Source organism: Leptinotarsa decemlineata, unplaced genomic scaffold, assembly GCF_025532065.1.
Source record: "Leptinotarsa decemlineata unplaced genomic scaffold, Ldec_3_MD MMD2_P_RNA_scaffold_12, whole genome shotgun sequence".
Lineage (NCBI taxonomy): Eukaryota > Metazoa > Arthropoda > Insecta > Coleoptera > Chrysomelidae > Leptinotarsa > Leptinotarsa decemlineata.
This window is the reverse complement of record NW_027412526.1, coordinates 4164255-4186785: the sequence shown is the minus strand read 5'-3', so window position 1 is coordinate 4186785 and position 22531 is coordinate 4164255. Positions and strand designations below refer to the sequence as shown.

Here is a 22531-nt window from a genome sequence, read left to right as displayed (position 1 = left end):
AGTTAGTCGATTATGTCAATTTCATTGCCTATCTGTGATTTATTAGTCTGTTTTACTGGTACAGATAGGCAATTAGGTAAGTTCGTCGATTATGTCAATTTCATTGGCCCTTTGTACCAGTGAAACAGTAGCAGTATATGATATATCAGTCTGTTCTACTGGTACAGATAGGCAATTAGGTAAGTTCGTCGATTATGTCAAGTTCATTGCCTATCTGTGATTCATTAGTCTGTTTTACTGGTACAGATAGGCAATTAGTTAAGTTAGTCGATTATGTCAATTTCATTGCCTATCTGTACCAGTAAAACAGTAACAGTAGATTATATATCAGTCTGTTTTACTGGTACCAATAAAAAAGTACCAGTAGATGATATATCACTCTGTTTTACTGGTACAGATAGGCAATTAGGTAAGTTCGTCGATTATGTCAATTTCAATGCCTCTTTTCATTCTGTGTCATCATCAAAGTCGGGAATTTCATCAATTCTTGGACTAAATCAGATTTGACTTTGGCGGTAGTTTATGCGTCTAATGACAAAAACGACAATGGATACTTGTCCCTATTTGTCAGTCAGCACCTGCCAAACTGTCATTTTCTCGAAAGGAATTCAAAATTGTCATTCCTTCGCAAAATTTCGAAAAAATCATCTTGAAAAGTTGTTTTTTTTTTCGAATTTCATCACTATATACCACCAATATTTGCCAAAAATTGTTGTCTGTTGGTTGCCCTGTAATCCATCGTACATTGGTTACGACGCGCGTTTTGTCTGGCCGACGTGATCTTAGCCTCCATCTTGTGTACACGCCGTTCAATCCTCCGAAGCGCAAGGCTGAGATTTCGCCCTTCCGATTCGGAAAGCTATCGGACTACGCTATTATTATCGTAGTATGCGCTGGTCAGGCCCTATCCCATGAAGCTACGATATATTCGCGAGGGCGGAGTTCGAAAAGAGAATCTCGATATTTTATCCATTTTTCCTCCTCTTTTCAGACGATATCTGTCCCGTGAGGAGCTGAAAACTCCACGACAAATATCGTCTTTCTCTGGTGGTCGAGAACGACTACATCAGGCTTATTAGCTTGTATGAGCCTGAGGATGGAAAACGAATAGTTCCAAAGAATTCGCCACTTCTTGTTCCCCACAACGGATTCAAAGTACCCCGAAGCGTTGGGCAACACCGATGTCTCGGCAATACCATAAGAGTGCACTCTTAGGGCCGCGTTATGTCGATGAGTATAGGCTGAGACCGCATATGCTGGACATGCTGGTCGCAAGTTCATTAGAGTCTCGGGTTCCTCGCGGCAGGCCCTGCACCTTGTGCCAGGAGCCTCTATACCCATCACGCGATTGCGGTAGAATGAGGTGTTGAAAACACCATCCTAGCGAGCCATGATGAACCCCTCAGTTTACGACTTCAGCTCACTAGACCTGAGGAAAGCAAAAGTCGGGCGCTTTGATAAGCCATGTTATTGAAGAAGACCCCATGCATTGGCTCATTCTTGTGTTTCCGCAGAAGTGAGGTGATTTCTGCGGCTATTATATGAGCTTTTTGCTGAACGGGTTCCAACTCCAGACCCCCGCAGCAAGGATCAAATGCTGATACTTGCTGCGGAAGTTAATGCGCGAATTTATGAGTTCACCAATATGAAGTGGAAGAACAAACTCGAAAGCCTGAACGTGTACAACCACTCTGTGTGGAGGATGGCCAAAAAACTGAGCAATCGGTCTGAGGCTACTCCTACCATAGGCAGCGGGCAAGTGCACGCGGTGACGGACCATCAAAAGGCTCAGTTGTTCGGGGAATATTTTTCCAGCGTGCATCGAGTAGAACCGGATGTCTGTGAAGAACACACCAATAAAACCAGACTGGCTAATGAAGTCAGAAATAGGCCGGCTCCAATTATACCGGAGCAAACATTGATAAAGTCGATCACAGACGTAGATGTAATCATTTTGACCATCAAGCGCCTGGAGAAAAACAAAGCCCCAGGCATTGATGGGATTGATGCAGTTCTGCTCCGCAACCTACCGCGAAAGGGTATCGTACAACTGGTGCATATTGTGAACGCAATAATCAAGCACCAGCATTACCCAGATTGTCTGAAACATGCGGTGGTAGTGCCCGTTCCAAAACCAGGAAAAATCAAAACACGTATTGATAGCTACCGACCGATCTCGCTTCTCAGTTCGGTCGCGAAGGTTATTGATGAAATCATCCTAAGCAGACTTCTTCGCCTGGAAGATGGGATGAAACTCATCCCCGAGGAGCAATTCGGGTTCCGGCGAGGTCAGAATACGACATCGCAACTGGTCCGGATTGTTCACGGGGTGAGGGAGTCCTTCAACCAGGGGAAGAATACAGTTATGGTCCTGTTAGATATCAAGAAAGCTTTCGATGAAGTTTGGATATAAGGGTTTGTCGCCAAAATGTGGTCGGCAGGCATGCCTTTATTCGTGATTAGAATTCTAGAATCCTACTTGAGCAACCGAACTTTTCGTGTAAGAGTAGACCAAACCACATCTGCGAATTATTCAATCAAAGCAGGTGTCCCGCAGGGGTCCTGTTTGTCACCGCACTTATATTCATTATATACGCATGACTTCCCTATGTTCTCGAGGTCGAAGGTGGGTATTTTCGCGGATGACACCGCGATTGACGCGCACTCTTTCTCGAGCGAGGTGGCGAAGCAGCAGCTTCAGATTCACCTCGATAGGCTAGTCGTGCCGTATTTCGTTCTATGAAGAACAAGAGATATATCGTGAACGGCGCGAATGCGATCGCGCTTAGTTCATGGAAAAATTGGAAAAGGGTATTCACGCACACATGATGACGTGATAGCAGAAATACTCTTACCTGGTTTTTTAATGAACTTTTTCCAGGTGGTTATCGACAACTGATACCAACAAACAGACGAATGATTCTCTGAGAAGTACCGAAACGCGACAGAATGACAACTTCCGCGTAAGCCTCGGCAGGAAGCGGAAAACTGTAGATGAGGCTGATATAAGGCGTTTTTGAGTGGAGAGCCAACGGCCAACACCAGCGGGGGCGTCTCCCACTGCCCCATCGGGGGACTGTGTGGAGGCGCTTTTCTCTTCCGTGCGGAATTCTTGAGAGCGCAAATGTATCGGGGTCTTTCCTGCCTCTTCCTCTACCCCATTCACCACCCATCCCAATCTTTCCCACTGTCCCACTCCATAGGGGAAGCCCTTGTGTACATTTTGTATATTTGTATATATATTTTTTGTATATATTTTATAAACACCACAAAAAAATACCTTAAAATTGTATGGAGAATAGTCAATGAAGAACATTTTGATTTTGATTTTGATTTTGGTTCCAACTCGATGACAGAGTTGCATTCACTTCACATTGTAAAATTGATTTGAGACTAGTGGATAAGGCAATATTGTGAAATTAATTCAAGACACTTGAGACGCAGGTACATACCTAGAACAGGTAACTATGTTACAAATGAGGATAGCTCTGTTAGTATGATTAGTTTGATCTTCCTCTTGAAGATGATCACTTGGTGATCGAAACACGTGTCGAGATGTTAAAATAACAGTTTGGTGTTGGTACAGAATTCAAGTAATATTCATCACTTCACCAAAGGTTCCAAACAGTGCAGTGCAACAGTACAAGTACAAGTACAATTGAAATAATTCAATTGGAAATGTGTTTTTTTTTAATTATTTCACAGAATCCAATAAATCAATCACATTTCATGCTAATGCTCGTCTTATATCAGTACAATATCGTTTCTGATCAGATAAATTGATAGATGCAACGAATAGATCCATCAATCAGTGTCATTCTGCATGATACCATAGCAAGTCAATTGTTATTTTCGTTATTTATTTGCTTTACATTTCAAATGAAATGTAAAGCAAATAAAAAGTTCGATTGATGTAGAAATTAATATTGAGTATAGCATGAAGGAAATAATTTCTGTTTGATCTCTACTCAATATTACTAGAGTTTCATCTTTTTATCAGAAGCTTTCGAAGAAAGAATTAGTTTTTGTATTGAAAGGAGAGAATGCGGAAAGGTAATCAATTTATGAACAAAACAGTTTTTCATATGAAGCCAGCAGGCTGCAGAAGTTGAATCATACTTACAATTTGTATCTTTTTACCATCTCAATCATATAAGTATGACCCATATATGAAGTCACAGTAGTTGAAATGGCATAGCATCAAACTATCACAGATCATTCTTCTTAGAGGTTTGCTCAAAATAAAAAGATTACAGTATAAGAATTTCAATGACTAGTGAAGTAAGTTTTTAACTGTACTGACAGGAGTCAAGATAGTATGACCTAGTTCTAAATGGACATCGTTTTCTGCAGATTCGCTTTCAAATTATGTTCACTTGACAGTCCATTGATCAAATCAACTTCAGTATTGAAGAGGTTTTATGCCTCAGCATTATCATCGATTTTAAAGTACATATACAATTGTATGTCATCAGACGCCTGTATTTAAATTTTTTGATGGACGAGATGATGCCAGTAGTAGGGTAATTCGAGGAGAGATGGGCACAGTTTTGAAAAACGAATGGTGTCACCGTTAGTATGCAGACTATTTGCTAACCTCTGTTGAAATATGTTAGTATAGAGATTATAACACACAATGTAGTGCAAATTTACGTCGAAATGGATTTATTTGGGATCTATTAGGAAAAATTCGTCGGGCACCAACAAATTTACCGGTAAGGAGAGGTGGGCATAGCTATACCTATCAGGTATAGAGGTATAATGAAAGAGAATTAACCGAAGAACATTCAAAATGAGGCCTGAATGTGCTAGGCTGTTTTATTAAAAAAAAACAAGTTACCCAAGAACATCAGAAAATTCAGATAAATCGTTACTAAAACCTATCATGTTCTGATATCTTACTGAGCTTGCCTCGATCGGTTTTGACAGCACTATGACAACGTCCTCTTCATCTGCATTCATTCGTCTCGTCGGTTTTCTTAAATTTCATTAACTTCTCTACTCTTTTATAAAATTTGACTTCCAAGCCTTCTGAACTTTTGCAAATTATTTTGGCAACGAACAAACGGTAGGCCATTTTTCCAGAAACTCTCACTACCACAAACGTGCCCTCTTTTGGCTCATCTTCTTTAACTTCCTCAACTTCTTCGTCCCATTCGTCAGTACTGTCGTCATGTAAGGAAATGGCCTCATCACATTCGGACTCGTCGTACTGATAAGAAAGTTTTCTTCTCTTTTTTTTCTCTTTATTTCCTTTCTCCATCGCTTGCTTTTCCTTAATTTCTCTCTTCAAAGCTCTATACCTCTTTTTTTTTCAACTTCCTTTTGTTTAATTTCTTTGTTAAGCTCTCTTTCTTTTCCTTTCTTCAACTTCCTTTTGTCTCATTTCTTTCTTTAGAGCCTTATCTTTCAGCTCGTTTATGCTTTGGTCAGAGTTAAAAATTTTAGCCAGCTGTTTGACACAAACTCTTAGTTTTTCGGCTTGACCTGTCATTACTGATGGTATTGGAGAAATATCCATGAGCAATTTTGCTGGTGTACGAATACACTTTGGGATCCTGAAATATGCAAATTTGATTTGGAGTCAATTCCACTGGAGGTCACTGATATAGCACGACTTTGAATGCCCAAACTAGTCATATTCGACTCAGAGTCAACAGTTCTTGATATATCTTCATTTGTGCCATCATCACCCAGAAATGCATAATCAGGGATGGCGTCACGGTTCAAAGGGTATATTCCCGTCGCTTTAAATCCGTTGGCACCGGTTTCAACAATAGCAGCCTTATTCCACGCTTGCCCCAACAACTGCCCAAACACGGCTCTGTTAATTTTCCGTGCGGGGTTGTTGCGCATAAAAGTGTTGCACACACAGTTCCAATGACTTTTCAAAGATTTGAAGAAACTTCTGTCCAAGGGCTGAAGGAAGTGTGTGGTGTGACTTGGGAATCCCAGCAATATAATATCATTTTCTTCTGCAAATTCAAGCATCAGCACATTATTTGTATGGCTTTTGTGGCCATCTAAAATTAGGAGCACTTTTCCTACAGGTTTTCGTGGAATGAAGTGGGAAGCAAGCCATTCCTTGAAGATTTCTGAGTTAACGTAGGTCGACTTTGCACTCATTGCATAATCGGACCCTGGGAGCATACCGTCCCCCCACTCCTTGCGATTCTTCCCCTTGAAAATGCAATATGGCGGAAGAAAAGTTCCTTCTGCGTTACAACTGGTTACAACTGTGATAGTTTCCCCCCTTTCTCCGGATGTGAGTGACGGCACGTTTTTTGAACGTGTCTTTGGGCAGGTGCCCAAAGACACGAGGATAGTTGGGCACCTGCCCAACTATCCTCGTGTCTTTGATGCCCATCTTTCCTTTTTGTTGACGAGAGATGGGCACCTCGCCGTATTGTTTACATGTTCGTTAAGCGACTCCAGGGCATTTAACATTATTATCCAGCCCCATCCTAGTTATGCCAAAACATAATTATTTTAAAAACAGTAAAAATAAAAACGTAACACATCTTTAAAAATATGAGCGAAAAATTTTGAGACTTTACCTTGACAGTGTTTTGTAAATAATTCAAAAATATAGACACAACGACTTATAAAACGACTCTACAACAATGGCCGCGCCTGCTCCTCTAACTAGCAGCGTACGAAATGTTGATAGTTCCTTAAATAACCGCTAGAGGATATTGTGCCCATCTCACCTCACTGCCCATCTCTTCTCGAATTACCCTATAAATGATAACCAATAAAGGTCCCAAAATGGAACCCTGTAGTACTCCTGATAGAATATCAAGAGGTAAGGAGTGATGGCCATCAACAACAACTTTTTGAGATCGACCAAGTAAATAAGACCAGATGAGAAATAAGGCAGTACTATCAAAACTATAATACTTGAGTTTCATGCAAATCAGCTCATGATTGATGGTATCGAATGCTTTTAGAATAAATCAGAAGTGAAGCCATCCTTTCATGGAAGAGTAAACTCAAAAATTTGCTCAATAGACGGAAAATAAAGCTGACGCATATTACGTAAAACTTGAGGTGTCAAGGATTTGAAGGATTTAGGGGATTTTCCGTTATCTTTGTGTTACCTTTGAAATCATTCTGAAGTATCTATTATTTTGAGAAAACAATATATAAATACAAAAAGTTTCAAGTATCTCTTTACAGTTTCATCCTGCTGTTTCCAAGGTAAGATTGATTTAGAATTGTTCTTATCCCTCTCGAGGAATATAGTTCAAATGGAGTCAATCAATTTGTCGATCTAAAAACTGAAAAAAGAAATTCTGTGACAGAAAAAATCTTTCTCTACAAGTCTTGAAAAATAGGCGTTATTATTACCTGCTATTATTACTATTCATTCAATTGTTTACTTGCAGAGAAAAAAACAGAATGAAACTTCTAGCTTTCTTCGCAGCTGTTCTGTTGGCAGTCAATGCTTCTACTGACAAGGACCAATGGGTGGCATTCAAGGTCATTTTTTTTTCACATTTTTTCTTGTACAAAAAATGTTTTTTGTTCGAATATTTTGCAAGACTTTTTGACAACAGGTAGTTTATTAATACTTCTGATGTTCAGTTTTATCTTCCCTTGAAGATAATCATTTGGTGATCGAAACAACACGTGTCAAGGTGTTGAAATAACGGTTTGCTGTTGGACAAAACTACAGTACAAATTCAGAACGTAAAAGAAATAAAATGCTTTATTCAAATAGGATACATTCTGATATAGAACAACAGTAAATATACATGTACATATTAGTCTAATCAACAAGTTCAAGAACATAAAAAATGGAGATAAAGGTCCTAAAAATATGAGCGATAGCTTATTCGATTCAGAATCACCTCTAGAAAAATGTTTTTGAAGGATTTTGGTGCAGGTAGAAAATTGCAATTGTTATCAACAAAGTAAGATTTAAAAAAATGGTATTTAGTTTTTCGTTAATAACTCAAAAAATATTATTATTCTAGCAGTTTTGAAAAAGCTAGTTAAAGAGGAGGAAATTTCCGATAAAAAATTCACAACTGCCGATGAAGAGAGTTTATCAAAAGAAATATTTTTTTGTAACATAAAATGTCATTTTAAAAATTTTAAAAAAAACAGTATCTTCCTAACACTTGAATGAATCGAGTTCCATAGAAAAAAGTGCCATCACCATTTTTCAAAAAGTTAGTCAATTGTTAACTCACAAATTTTTTCCCAATCTTCGTTGGCATAAATAATAAAACTCTATTAGTACTGTCTTGTTATAGATCACCTGATGGTAACTATGATATTTTCATCAACAATCTTTCCATTATACTTGATAATCTCTATAAACCAAATGTTGTTATAATTCTAGGTGGTGACATAAACCTGGATTCTACCAATAACTCACTTAGCGTACATCAATTTCTCAATTTGGAAAATATGTTCACGAGCTTCAGGCTCAAATCGAAAGTGGACTGGCCTACTAGACTAACAGCTAATTCGCATAGTATAATAGATCATGTTTTCACAAACATACCGAACACTGTAATATGTGTTCTAGATAATACAATCCCCGATCATAGATCAATATTAATTGAAACCAATCTTCCCGAAAAATCCATCCCATCTTCATCCAATACATATAGGAGATTCTTCAGTTCACAAAAACAGAAGGATTTTAAGTCATCTATCATGGATGAAACCTGGCAGAATGTCTTCCAAATGTGGAAGAAGCTTTCCAAACTTTTTATAGTATATACCTTTATCATTTTAATCATGCCTTTCCTCTTAAAAAGTGTCATCTCAACCTATCAAAAAATTGGGTCACAGATGAAGTAAAAGCATCAAGTAGGAAGTTAAAAGATCTAAACATCCTCAAAAACTCTTATCCAGGGTTGGCAGAAACTTATGAAAAATCAAAAGAACTACATCACAGATTAATATTAAATACCAAGCGTGAGTTTTATCAGAATAAAATAACGGCATCCGACAACCCCACAAAAACAGCTTGGCAAGTGATAAATGATATTAATGGTTCCTCAAATGTGGGAAGAAATATAACTATTCTTCATAATAGTGAGTATGTCACGAATCCCCAAGAAATGTCTGACCTCTTCAATGAATAATTTCTCTCTATACCTAAGAAAATCACCGATGATCTCAAATGAAATACCCTCAAAAATAAGTATAAAATTCCTCCTAACATTCCAGAAACTATATTTCTTGTCCCTTTTTCAGAAACAGAACTCTTATCACTCTTAATGAACAATCTCAAAAATAAGGGATCGTCTGGACCTGATGACGTTCCAATGTTTCTAATTGAGAAAAGTCTGCCATATATTATATATCCACTTACTTACTTAGTTAATCTGTCTTTTATGTTTGGTGTTTTTTCTGAAAAACTGAAAATTGGTGAAGTTGTACCAATTCATAAGTAATCTGACGCTCATCTTTTAGAAAATTACAGGCCATCACTGTACCCTCTGGTTTTTCAAAAATCTTTGAGTATGCATACTTAGAGAGATTAATGAATTTTGTTGAGAGTCATAAAATTATTTCTTCTTCTCAACACGGATTCCAATCTAGAAAATCCACCATAACTGCCATCTCAGCATTCTATGAGAAAATCTTGGAAAGTATCGAATGTGGCGAATGCCCTGTTGGGATATTCTGTGATCTCAGTAGGGCATTTGACTGCGTCGACCACATGATCCTGTTAAAAAAATGTATTCATACGGCATTAGGGGTAATGCCTTCAATTGGATTGAGTCATTTACTAAAAACAGAAGACAGTTTGAGTCATTTACCGATCACCAGCGTATATTCAAATCTGGAACTCAAACTCTGGAAATTGGGGTCCCTCAAGGTTCTGTTTTGGCACCTTTATTATTTATATTATATTGTAATGATATGAATACTGCAGTCGCTGAGTATACATGCATTATGTATGCGGATGATACATCATTATTAGTGTCTGATAAATGCGACATTTCTTTGAAGGAGGAGTGTAACCGGTCACTAAATAATTTAGTTTTATGGGGTGGTTCTTCATCAGCGCAAAGTGTTTTTGTCGCACAAAAAAAAATTCTCCGAATCTTGGCAGGAGTTGAACCTCAAACATCATGTAGAGACCTTTTCAAGCAATACAAAATTTTAACTCTTGCGGATACATTTGTATTTGAAATGTGTGTTTATATTTATGTAAATCAAAGTTCGAACGACATAGCTCCTATCATAGTATTGACACGAGAAATCGTAATAATTTCTATGTGAAACCCTATAAATACAACCTAACTGGCCGGTCCCCTTTTTACTTGGGATTGAAAATGTTCAACAAGTTACCTTCTTTTCTCAGAGAAATTGACGGAATCCATGTTTTTAAATTCAATTTGTTTTTATTGAATTATAGTTTTTATACCGTGCAAGAATTTTTTAATGTGACCGTATGATCTTCTTGATTGTACTCATTCATATAACTGACTATTCCAATACATGTTCATGTCTTATGGAAAATAAATATTATTATTATTAAAAAAAAATAATGGGATAAAAGTTATAAATATTTGGCCTATAAATTTTAAACTTCGTGGAGCCCTTTTGATATATATACTTCATACGATCCTGCGATAAAAGTTCATAAAAATTCATTAATTTGTTGATTATAACTTTTATAACTATTACAAAATGAAATATCTAAAAATTGTTGGTAAATTTTGTTTCAATTGATATTTAGCTATGACTGTTTTCACATTAAACAATGGCAGTCATTAACATAGGATATGAATTTTTACGTAATTTGTTTATTGAATTGTTTTAAACAAATAGAGAAATTCAACATTTTTGAATAAAATTTCTTTTTGCTAATTCGTTGTCTAGAGATGAATATGATTTTGGACAAAAATATTTACCCAAATTTAATTTTCAATTGTTTAAAATCGATTTTTCATATTTTGATTGTTCAAATAATTAGTTAAAAAATAATTTTGCTTTCAAAAACCATAATTTACACTTTCAAATAGTTTGGCAAAATTTTTTTTTTATTTTTAATTCAATTCTTAATTAGTTCAACAATTTGTTATGAACAAATATTGACCAACGTTATATTTTTTATTGGGGAACAGAAAAAATTATAAAAACAGCTATATATGAAAAAGTGCCATGAAACATTTTTTTTTCATTCATTATTAGAAAGTATTATAATGAATGAAAAAAAAATGTTCATGGCACTTTTTCATATATAGCTGTTTTTTTTTAATTTTTTCTGCTTCAGAAAAAAAATATAACGTTGGTCAATATTTGTTTATAACTAATATCTGATGACTCTTATTTCTCTATTCTTTATTTCTTTTGCCTCTTGTTTCTTTATGAGTTTATTACATATTGTTATTGTTTTTTAAAATATCACCGTTCTACCATAATTATTGATTGGCCTAATCGAGTTTGTCATCACCTACTGTTGAGTTGGATACTTATCTTCATAATATACAGTGCATTTCTTCAATGCTCCCCTTTTATTTCTTGAACGGGTCATTTCTAAAAATTGAAATTTGGGGTAATGGAATTAATGCATGAATACTTCATTTCGAAGTAGAATTGACAGATGAAACTTTCGAAATGGAGACTGGGCACCATTTGATAAAAAAATAAATGAATAGGAGGTCTTGTGATACATCATTTTGAAGCTCCTGGGGAATACTTCACAACCCTAGAATATGAAGTCAATATCTTCACCTACTACAAAATGGCAGAACATTTAATAATTTTCTGAAGACAAACACATTATTATCGAAATATTCTAGAAATATTTCTGTTTATCTGCCATATGGCAACTCCAACAACTCGATAAAAATTAAGTTATGTTTATAAAAACGACAAAAAAATGTCAGTACGACAATGAACATCATTGTTCAGTTAGAATATGCTCATTTAGTTTTCGGTTTTACTAGTAGAAAGGTATCACGTCAACAATCTCTGAAATGGTCAATTCTCGTCTATCGGAAGCAAAAATTGAAGCGATTTTTATTTAAGGTGCGACGCGTAACTTTCACGAGACCGAAATGATTTTCAATGAATGTTTTCCGAATCGTCCCATCTGTAGAAAATATTTGAGGAAATTTGTTCCGAATTCACATTTACCGGTAGTGTACATAACAAAAAGGTCATCCGTCCATTCCGGAAGAACAGCAAGTGCAAATAATTGGTAAGATGGTAGTAAATCCTGAACAGTCTACTTATTCCGTCGCAAATGTTTGTGAGATGTCTCCTTCTACTGTGTGGAGACTTTTGAAGAGGAATAGGTTTCATTCATACCAAATTAAGATGGTACACCAATTTACTGACGATCGAAGAACAGAATTCTGCGAAATTATGACGGAAACCATTGCAAGACATCCTTCTTATCTCCACAATATTTGTTTCAGTGACGAATGTACAGTTTTCTTCAAATAGCAATGTTCACAGACAAAATTGCCGTAATTGAAATGACACCAACCCTCACGTTTTCCTGGAAACACATACCCAATATCTAAAAAAAATTAACGTTTGGCAGGAATATTGGGAAACCACATTGTAGGACCTCTATTTATTGATCAAAATTCATCAGGGGAACTATATTTGAATATACTGAAAACTATGACAACAAGATGAAGCACTACGACATCCCTCCAGATGAGTAGGAAACTATTTGGATACTACTTTTCCCGGTCGTTGGATTGGCCATCGAGGTCCTACAAAATGGTCAGCCCCCTCGCCAGATTTGACACCTTCGGACTTTTTTATGGGGTTATTTGAAGAAAAAGATGTATGGATCTCAACGTGCTTCAATATTGGATATACGTCAGAGAATAATAAATATTTGTAGAGATATTGACGTTCAGTAGATTGACTGTGGAAGGTCACTGAATTTTTTTTCTTGACAAGAGGAAGATCAAACTAAATTAGATACAGTATTGTCCTTATTTATATCCTAGATACCTCCGCTAGCTACCTGTGTCTTGATTGTCTTAAATAAATTTCACATGTTTTCTTACCAACTAGTTTCAAATTCATTTTACATTATTGCCTTATCTAACAGTCAGATAAATCTGATAATGAAATATTATTTCAACAAGCCATATGACAGATAATTCACTTTTTTGTAGCAAACCCATGGCAAAACCTACAAAAGTCTTCTAGAGGAAAGGACTAGATTCGGAATATTCCAGAACAATCTGCGAACAATCGAAGAACACAATGCCAAATACGAAAGAGGAGAAGAAACCTACTACTTGGGAGTTAACCATTTTGCTGACATGACACAAGAAGAATTCTCGCATATGCTTGGATTGCAGAATGGAGAAAGACCAAATTTGAACGCCTCTCTTCACGTTTTTACCGAAAATTTAGAAGTGCCTGAATCCATCGACTGGGTCAAAAATGGAGCAGTTTTGGGTGTAAAATTCCAGGGAACATGTGGATCTTGCTGGGCATTCAGCGCTGTAAGTATACGATAAGGTAGATCAACATGTTTTTTCAGACTACAGAAGGTAAAAAAAACCAAAAAACCAAACTTTTCATTTGACGAGATGTGACCATACTTGTTGTGGAGAAAGTTGTCCTGTTTTATAAGTGAAGGAAATATATTCGACAATAACTAGGAAACGGAAAAATGTTCAAACGTTTTTGTAGAAAGTGTACTCAAAAGATTCGTCTGAAATATTGTTGTCATGACTTTATCGACAATTCAGTGAATCATTCATAGCTCTACCAATGATTAATTATTACCTACTCAGAGTCAGGAAGTAATGGAAACTGAGTTACATACTGATTTTTTCACATATGAAATTGATATTTGCCCACCATCGTTTTTGCTTAATCGTTTGAATGCTCATCAAGTTTTTTTTAATCAGATTTCATCGATTTGATATCCTACTTCATATGCTCACACTTTCTTAGGAATTCTACTATTTTCATTCCCAGCATAATGAGACCTTCCCTGACTGATGCAGAATTTTATTCCACTCCATCTAATCTCAAATTGACGTTATCAATATTGGAATCTCATTCTCTTCTAATCTTTGAGTTGTTGAAACCAACATATCCTCGAGATAAACAGGCTCTGCTATATTATTCAAACGTTTCTATCGAAAGTCAATTTGAAGGTTGTCCTCGCCAAAAAGTGGTTGGAGCTGCCTGACTTCTGAGACCAAACGTATGCTTCCTTTACTCATTTTCCATGATTCACTAATGAAGGTCTTCAACATTTTGAAAAATGAGAAACAAAACCTTCTATATTTTTGTCACTTTTTTGTAACTAACGTTATTGAAGTTCCGTCCTTCAAGGACACTTTCAAACTCATATAGTAATGTATAAGTTTGAAGGGCATTTTCAAACTTATACATTGATGTATAAGTTTAGAAATGTCCCTATAGTTTCATTTCTCATTTTTCATGATGATTCTGTACCAAGAAGTAACGGCTACATTCATTAATTCATCTTCAACATTTCACATCATATATACACTGAGTGAGTGAGAATGTGAAAACCATGTCTATAAATTCGAAAAGCAAGTATATAACTCACCCTTCTCCTGACGGAAGAAGTATAACATCATATAAATCCGCTAAGTAGGTACAAATATAAGTCCATAAGTCTATGAATGTGTAAAATAAATATATAAACCACCCTCTTCCTAACAAGTCACCCTTTCCCTGATAAGTTTTTCTGTTTTTGCGTGTACTTACGTATTTTGATGCGTAGATTACGAATCCGAAAAAAAAAAGCGGCGCTCTCCCTTATTTACAGAGTTACGGCCCTTCAAATTTCTAAAAAGGGCAGTTTTTCAGCCTTATTCCTCCTTCTTTGACACTTTTCACTTCAATAATCAACATTTTTACAGTAAAAATGTTAAAAAATGTACGGAGCTGCTTTTTGGTTACATATCTCTTGCAGTCCATATTCCTAAAGTAATTCAAATGTTTTTCACCTTCATTTTTCAAATCGTAAATTGGTTTTTGGTGGTGTATTACGAATTTGAAATAGTAGGCGGCGGCAAATACCAACCGCTTTTTTCTGAAATGTCCCTAGTAAGTAATCTAAAAATAGAAGAATGTCACCAGGAGAAGCATTCATTTTCAAATTAGGTTTTTTATAAAAAAAAATGTTCATTATCGAAATGAAAAGTGTCAAAGAAGGAGAAATAAGGTCTAAAGGTGACCTAGGGAATAGATGCTTGTGTTTTTAAATAGTTCATTTTGTGAAAAAGAAGGTTGAAAAGTTGCCCTTTTCAGAACATTTTTTCAAAATCGCCGGGTGTCCTCAAAACGAAAATTCACCCTTTTTCCTGATAAATTACCCTCCTCCTGACAAGAGGAAGAGCTTCTTCATCTTTATTCACTGACTGAGTAAAAATATAAAAATCATGTCAATAAATTTGAAAGCCAAGTCTATAAGTCGTCCTTCTCCTGACGAAAGAAGAACTACTTTATATAAATCCACTAAGTAGGCACAAATATAAGTCTATAAGTCTATGAATGTGAAAAATAAATCTATAGGTCACCTTTATCGTAATACGTCACCCTTTCCTTGATAAATTACCATCCTTCTGGCAAAAAAAGTGCTCCATCATCTATATTAACTGGATGAGTAGGAATGTATAAACCATGTAAATACATTGATGATCATTTGAACATACGGGCAGCAGCTCTAGCACTATTTCCATTCTGGTAGTACAAACTCACCATTTCAATCCGTTCTCGAAAGTATAAACCATCGTTCCTCAAGATTTCACAAAAACAGAAACACCAATTGTAACTTCACCTGATAGGTAATCGTTATTGAAGAATGAGACAAATACAAAATGAAAAGAATATCGAATTCAAACTCAACTACTTCACAAAAACACCTATGAAACCAAGGTAACAAATTGTACAGAAGTTCATTCAGGATAGCTCGTTCTGTATTCCTTGCCCCTGTATACTATTATTGAAGTGTTTTTCATTTTTCCTGAAAATCGTTATTCCAAAAGTTATTCAGGGTGGCTCGTTTTCAACTCATATAATTTGTAGCTCCCAAACCATAGGCTTCAGACCATATTCAAAAACTGAAATTGTTTTTCCTTGTAGTACCATGAATTATATTGATCTAGCGAACGGATTCAATGCCCACTTCCTGAATTCTTCGCATTTTACTAGCAAAACAAAATCACGTAATGAGATAAATATCACAACAACTAGGTGGCAATATTCAAATTTTTGTACCCAATCAGTGAAGAAGAAATTATTCAGGCAAGCAGAAAACTTAAAAACAAACTAAGTAACGGTACTGATAGTTTTCCACCTAAGTTACTGAAAAAGTGTGCTCATTCACTTTCCACCGTACTCTGTCATATTTTTAATACTTGTTTAGAGACGGGAATATTTCCAGTTCAAATGACGCTGGCAATAGTGTTACCACTTTATAAAAAGGGAGAACAGAACGATATGGGTGATTATAGGCCAATCGGTTTGTTGACAGCTTTTTCTAAGTTATTCGAAGTGATCATATCTACTAGAATTATTAATTTCTTCATAAATACAGAAACAGCATTGTTTGATTTCATAGATGAAATTCATTCTTTACTAGAACAAGACTCTATGGCTTGTGGTGTTTTTCTGGACCTGAGTAAAGCTTTTGACTGTGTGAACCATTCTGTTTTATTACAAAAGTTTTGTCATCATGGTATGAGGGGTAAAGCTTTAGATCTCATGGAATCGTATCTTAGCAACAGAAAACAAAAAGTTTTGCATTAAACATCAAACAGAAGTTTTTTACTCTGACATAGCTGATATTCATAAAGGTGTTCCACAAGGAAGTATGCTAGGTCCTTTGTTGTTTATCATTTATATAAACGATTTTTCGAAAAATTTTAAAAGTACTAGCACCAAACTTGTCAGTTATGCTGATGATTCAAATCTTGTTATACCCCTTGACTGCCATATGAATTTGGAAAGCGATGTTTTGAATGTTGTTTTTACATCCTCAACATATTTCATTCAAAATGAACTTCTCTTGAATACAGCCAAAAATAATTGTATACTTTTCAGAACAGTTAATACTTCCATCATTATTCCAGAGTATGTGAACATGGGCTCTGAAAAGTTGAATATTTGAGCATACAAAAATATCAGGAGAAGGCAGACGGCATACTTTCAAAATTCTGGTTTTTGATTAATTGTGTAATAGGGAACCATATTCGATGCAAGAATTTTTTATGCCAATTTCATGACGATTGCAGAAAACAGAAGAAGGATAGATATTAGTATAATCCATCAAAATTTTCAAATTCCAAACAAATACAGACATGATATATGCGAGAGTATATTTTCATTTCATTATATTTTGATATCTATATATTTTAGACAAATGCGTTTATATCTGTGACACTTGACTTAAACTTCATTGAAACTTTCCGAAAAAAAGTTTCCCATATGGTGTGCACTTTAATGGTGACACTATATATAGCTGTTTTTATAACTTTGTTCTGCTTCAGAAAAAAAATATAACGTTGGTCAATATTTGTTTATAACAAATTATTATAATAATAATAATAGGTCTTTATTGTCATAATGATACATTAAATAAACGGGAAAGGCTGAAGATCAGTTGGTTGCACCAAAAGATGCAACCTATGTTTCTCATCTCAGGCCAAAAAAAAAGAACTTTATATACATGTATACACAATACATATACACATATATGTACCCATATACACACATACACATATGTAATGCAAAAAAACAAAAAAAAAATCGGCAGAAAAAATAACAGAGAAAAATATTCAAAACTATTTACAAATTGTTGAGTGAAAGTACTAAATATATAATTGACATAATAGTATATTAGACATAATTATAAACGGCTAGAAAAAAGAAGGTAGTAATGTTACGAACCACCATTCTTATTGACAATGGGTGTACATTAGATTTCGTTCAAATATTTCCGTTTCAATGCTTTTTTGAATTTTTTCAAAGACATCAGTTTAAATTCATCAGAGATTGAGTTGTACACTCGTGCGATCTGGTATGAAAAAGATTTTTTGAATAATTCTGTACGGTGTATGGGGGGTGTTAGTCTTCCCCTGTAACGAATATTGATATTGTGGATATCTGAACGGTATGACAATTTCTTGTATAAATATTTGGGAGCTTTTTCAGTGATAATTTTATCATATAGACAAGCAGCATGTAATGATTGCCGTTTTGTTTTGAACAACCTGAATTCTACGTTTATCTTCATAAACAATGCATGGCCCATAGACTGTGCTTCCAAAATTGAATCTTGATAATACAAGAGATTCACAGAGTATGGTTTTGATTTTTTTGTTGAGACATTGTCTGTTGGTATAAATTTGTTTGATGTTCATATAGGCAATACTGATGCATTTATTGATGTGATGTTTGAATTTCAAGTTTGAATCAAGGATGATACCTAAATTTTTTGCATGTTCAGTCGGTGCAACCACATCCTTGTCTACAGTTAATTGAAAGCCATTCAGTTCTCTCTTAGCCCCAAAGACCAAAACTGAACTTTTACTAGCATTGATTTGAAGACAATGCTGCGCAGAAGTAGAAATCGATGAGGCTATGTCTTCATTCAGCATGTGCATTGCAGTAATCATGTCCGAAGGGTGGAATGGAAGATATAATTGTGTATCATCAGCGTATAGGTTTATTTTGGAGTATTTGATTACGTTCACAAAGTTTGAGGTATATAATATGAATAGAAGAGGACCTAAAATCGAGCCTTGTGGAACACCGCGATTTATCTTCAATGGACTGGATACTATATTATCTAGTTTGATTCTTTGATCCTTTTCGTGATGAATCACCTTCTCTTGACAAAAAAGTACTTTCACATCTATATTCAAATATAAAAAACAATCTAGTTCAACTGAGATCTAATGGCAAATCTCATGTATTTTTTTCAAGACCGGTTCACTGGAAGGACAAAACGCTATCATCAATAAAGTGAAGATTCCGTTGAGCGAGCAGCAGTTACTCGATTGCTCCACTAGTTATGGAAATGGCGATTGTATTGATGGTGGTTTTATAACTAATGCTTTCGATTACATCAAGGACTATGGAATCGAGGCAGAAAATTCATACCCTTACAAGAAAGAACAGTCCACTTGTCAATTCAATAGCGATAATAGTGTCCTCAAAATCAAGGGATATAAAAAATTGCAATCAGATGAATCAGAACTCAAAAGCGCAGTAGGTAAGTTGACTTTGATGCTATGAATAATGGAGGTGTGATAAAAGTGAAGAGCAAACCTTCTTTGAAACCCCCAATTCCTCATACAAGCAGAACAGTTCATTGAGGTTTCTTGAAATGGTTTGGGATTCTTTTCCAGTTCCAGTTTGGATCCATAACGAATCAAATATTGCACAAACTGTAAAATAAAAATCCTTTCGAAACAAAGGTTATTATCACTGCACCAATTTCAACGATTTTTCTTCATAATTGAAATTAAATTAGAAATTACCATACTACTTGTTTCTTGTAGGTACCATAGGCCCCATATCAGTTGGAATTCAGGCAGATTCTTTACGATTTTATGGCGGAGGTATCTTCAACGGCAGGTGTTTAGGTCAATTGAATCACGCTGTTCTTGCTGTTGGATATAATGCAGAAAACGGGAAGAAGTTCTGGAAGGTAAAGAACTCCTGGGGCAGCAAATGGGGAGAAAATGGGTATATCAGGATCGCAAGAGATGCTTCCAATAAATGCAGTATTGCGTCTTTAGCTTCCTTCCCACTTCTCTAGTGATACTGAGGTTTCATAATTTCTAAACGTACTGATTCCTACTTACTTTATATATCTATTAATGTTTTTGTATCAATTTTCAAGAAAGCATGAAACTTTTTTGAATTGTTTGCCAGTAACATCTGCAGCTGAATATGTTCACTCGAATTCACTATATTTTCAGCCCATATAACGATAATGAAGGTCTTTATTCTATGTTCAATAGGAATTTCTACAAAATAAATAGGTCATCAATCAAACATGCCTTTATTTTTGTATCATAATTTCGAAATTGATTTATTTTCAAGCAACGTAGGCTCAAGTTCTTTTTCTTGACTCTTCTGTCTTGATTTTCAATAAAGCATGTATTTAAACTTATTTGGTTCAATTTATTCCTTAGTCTGAATACCGAATGAAGAATGTCGATGTGTTGCAGTTGAATTCAACCAACGGTATCAAATTTCTGGAGAATTTGAGTTCATAATTCAACTAGCGAGCCGCCCCGGCTTCGCACGGGTGCAATTCTGATATTATGACTACATGCGATGACTGCTAATCATAAAGTGCTATTTCAAACTATTACATGCAACATCATATTTTACCGGAATTCCTATCTCAACTGTACGTGAGATAGTCAAAAACAAACCATATGAATGCAAGACGCGATGTGATACAGGATACCAAAACCTTTAGATTTTCATCTGAAGAAATCTTTGAAAAAAAAATATACAACTGTTACAAAAGAAATGAGATTCCTACACCTGAAATCATAAGGAAGTGACGAAACTGTTCAGAATGGGATGAAGAAACTAGGATTCAGATTTAAAATGATAAAGAAACGTCAAGCAGTTATGGAAAGCAGAAGAATAGTGGATTTTTCATGATGAATTTCACTAGTTCGGACTTCCATTGTCTAATATATAAAATGATTTGAAATCCCTGAAACAACTAAAAAAAGGAGAATTAAAAACCAATAGCTGAAAATAACAATTATATTAAGCAAAATAAACCTGAAATGAAATAATAGTGAAATAAATACAATAGTAAAATAGAACAATTGAACAAATAAATAAAAATAAAGAAATGAAAAAAGAAAATAAAAAGTTGAGAGATTCCAAGTCTTCGGGTGATGACTGGACTGAAAGATGACTATTTATAGGTCGTTCAAGTACTTCCACTTATCCCCACTTTCCATTTTCCGCTTCACTGGTTCCGTGGGAGATGACCGTTTGGCGGGAGTTGGCCATTTTCAGCTTGAAGATGGGTTTCCATATGTTGCGTATTTCTACGCTGGCTTGGCTTAATACGTTGTTGGACAATATGTAAGCGGCTTCCTTGAATTTTCTCCTAAATCAATGTTCCTCTCTGTGCAAGATCTCAGCTTGGGACCACTCGATGTTGTGTTGATGGGTCCAAACATGGTCTGCTATTCCTGATTTTCTGGTTTCCCCTCGCTGTGTGTGTTTCTTATGCTCGGCAATGCGAACATTCAATGGCCTCTTAGTTTCACCAATATAGGATTTTCCGCACTCAAAGGGTATCTGGTAAATGCAATTCTTGGTGGCCTGGTTTTCGTGAGGCCAAGTCACTAACGTTACTTTTGGAATCTCTCAACTTTTTATTTTTATTTTCTTTTTTCATTTCTTCATTTTTATAGAACTCATAACTAAATATATACAAGAACAACGAAACTTGGTATGACACTCACGACACAGTTACAAAGGGTGGACTGATGGTTCGAGAATGTGTACGCCTAATGATATGAAATCGATTTCATATCATTTCCAGAAACATGTGGATTCGTTTTCCGATGACATTTCAGGTTAGCTTCCCAAATTTCTGCCACCGCAGTTGTCGGATGATTGGTCAAACCACCAACACTGACATATAAACTTGGCAAGTTGACTTGGGTGTCACACCAATAGGTGGTTCCACTTATATTTCGCTTGCGTTTATGTAGCTATTTTTATCAAGTAGGGTTAGTTGGGGTAATGGTAAACGATTTTTACAAATTATAATAAAAAGTCTTTTAAAATCTGAAGTTCAATATTTACCACATAATATTTCTGGGTGGAGGCATCTTGGAGGGTTGTGGTTATGTCCTTGAAATGGCAGTAATAAGGCTGGATAATTCATCGAAATATGAGATGTTTACAATTGCCCAAGAATAAGAATAATTATTGGAAATTTTGGGGCAATCGTAAACATCGTGTTCGTGTCTATATCAGCCCTGTGTAACTTTATATGGGGTAAATGTGAACAGAGAACCAAATCGTTGAGATTTCGTTTCTCGACTGATGATATTTCGAGTAATGTTTACAATTGCCCCAAGGATATTTGAGAAAAATATGTAGTAAAAAATAAATATATTCTCCTCATAAAAGTACAAATGTTCAAATAGGTAATTTTAATATGGTTTTTCGAAAATGTCTACTTTTCCAGAAAATGAATAAATCATTTTGCGTCCCACAAACTTGGTACTGGGTGTAGGAAGAATAGCAACCACCTCATCAAGTGTGATGTAAGATACGTTCATCTCGTTGATGTAGAAGTCAGAACAGGTTTTGTCGACTGACTTGAGCCCTACAATAGCAATTTCACCATCATCCTCATCTTTCTTCTGAACTAGGCAAACATATTTATATTCAATGGAGCTCTTGTGTATCCCAGTAAATTTGGCTAGAATAAAAGTGTCTTCCTGTACATCGTCCCACTTCACCTCTCTATAAACCACAGATTTCAATTCTTTCGAAGATTTTTTATTGATCAACGTGATCAATGGTAAATCTT

At 35.5% G+C, this 22531-nt stretch overlaps 1 protein-coding gene across 1 annotated transcript; it reads left to right on the top strand.

The window, feature by feature from the left end:
- The first annotated feature begins 7119 nt into the window (after nt 1–7119).
- Nucleotides 7120–20119, top strand: LOC111511781 (cathepsin L-like proteinase). Its single transcript, XM_074172291.1, has 5 exons — nt 7120–7200; nt 7389–7482; nt 13119–13454; nt 18925–19213; nt 19503–20119. The coding sequence occupies exons 2-5, from the start codon at nt 7402–7404 to the stop codon at nt 19760–19762; spliced, it is 966 nt and encodes a 321-aa protein (XP_074028392.1). The 5' UTR covers nt 7120–7200; nt 7389–7401; the 3' UTR covers nt 19763–20119.
- Nucleotides 20120–22531: the final 2412 nt, after the last annotated feature.

Excerpts from the sequence above, each read along its gene's own strand:
- LOC111511781 (XM_074172291.1), top strand. The coding sequence starts at position 7,402 with ATGAAACTTCTAGCTTTCTTCGCAGCTGTTCTGTTGGCAGTCAATGCT. Across the intron at positions 13,455-18,924 it reads CTTGCTGGGCATTCAGCGCT|ACCGGTTCACTGGAAGGACA; the intron begins GTAAGTATACGA and ends ATTTTTTTCAAG. Across the intron at positions 19,214-19,502 it reads AGAACTCAAAAGCGCAGTAG|GTACCATAGGCCCCATATCA; the intron begins GTAAGTTGACTT and ends TGTTTCTTGTAG.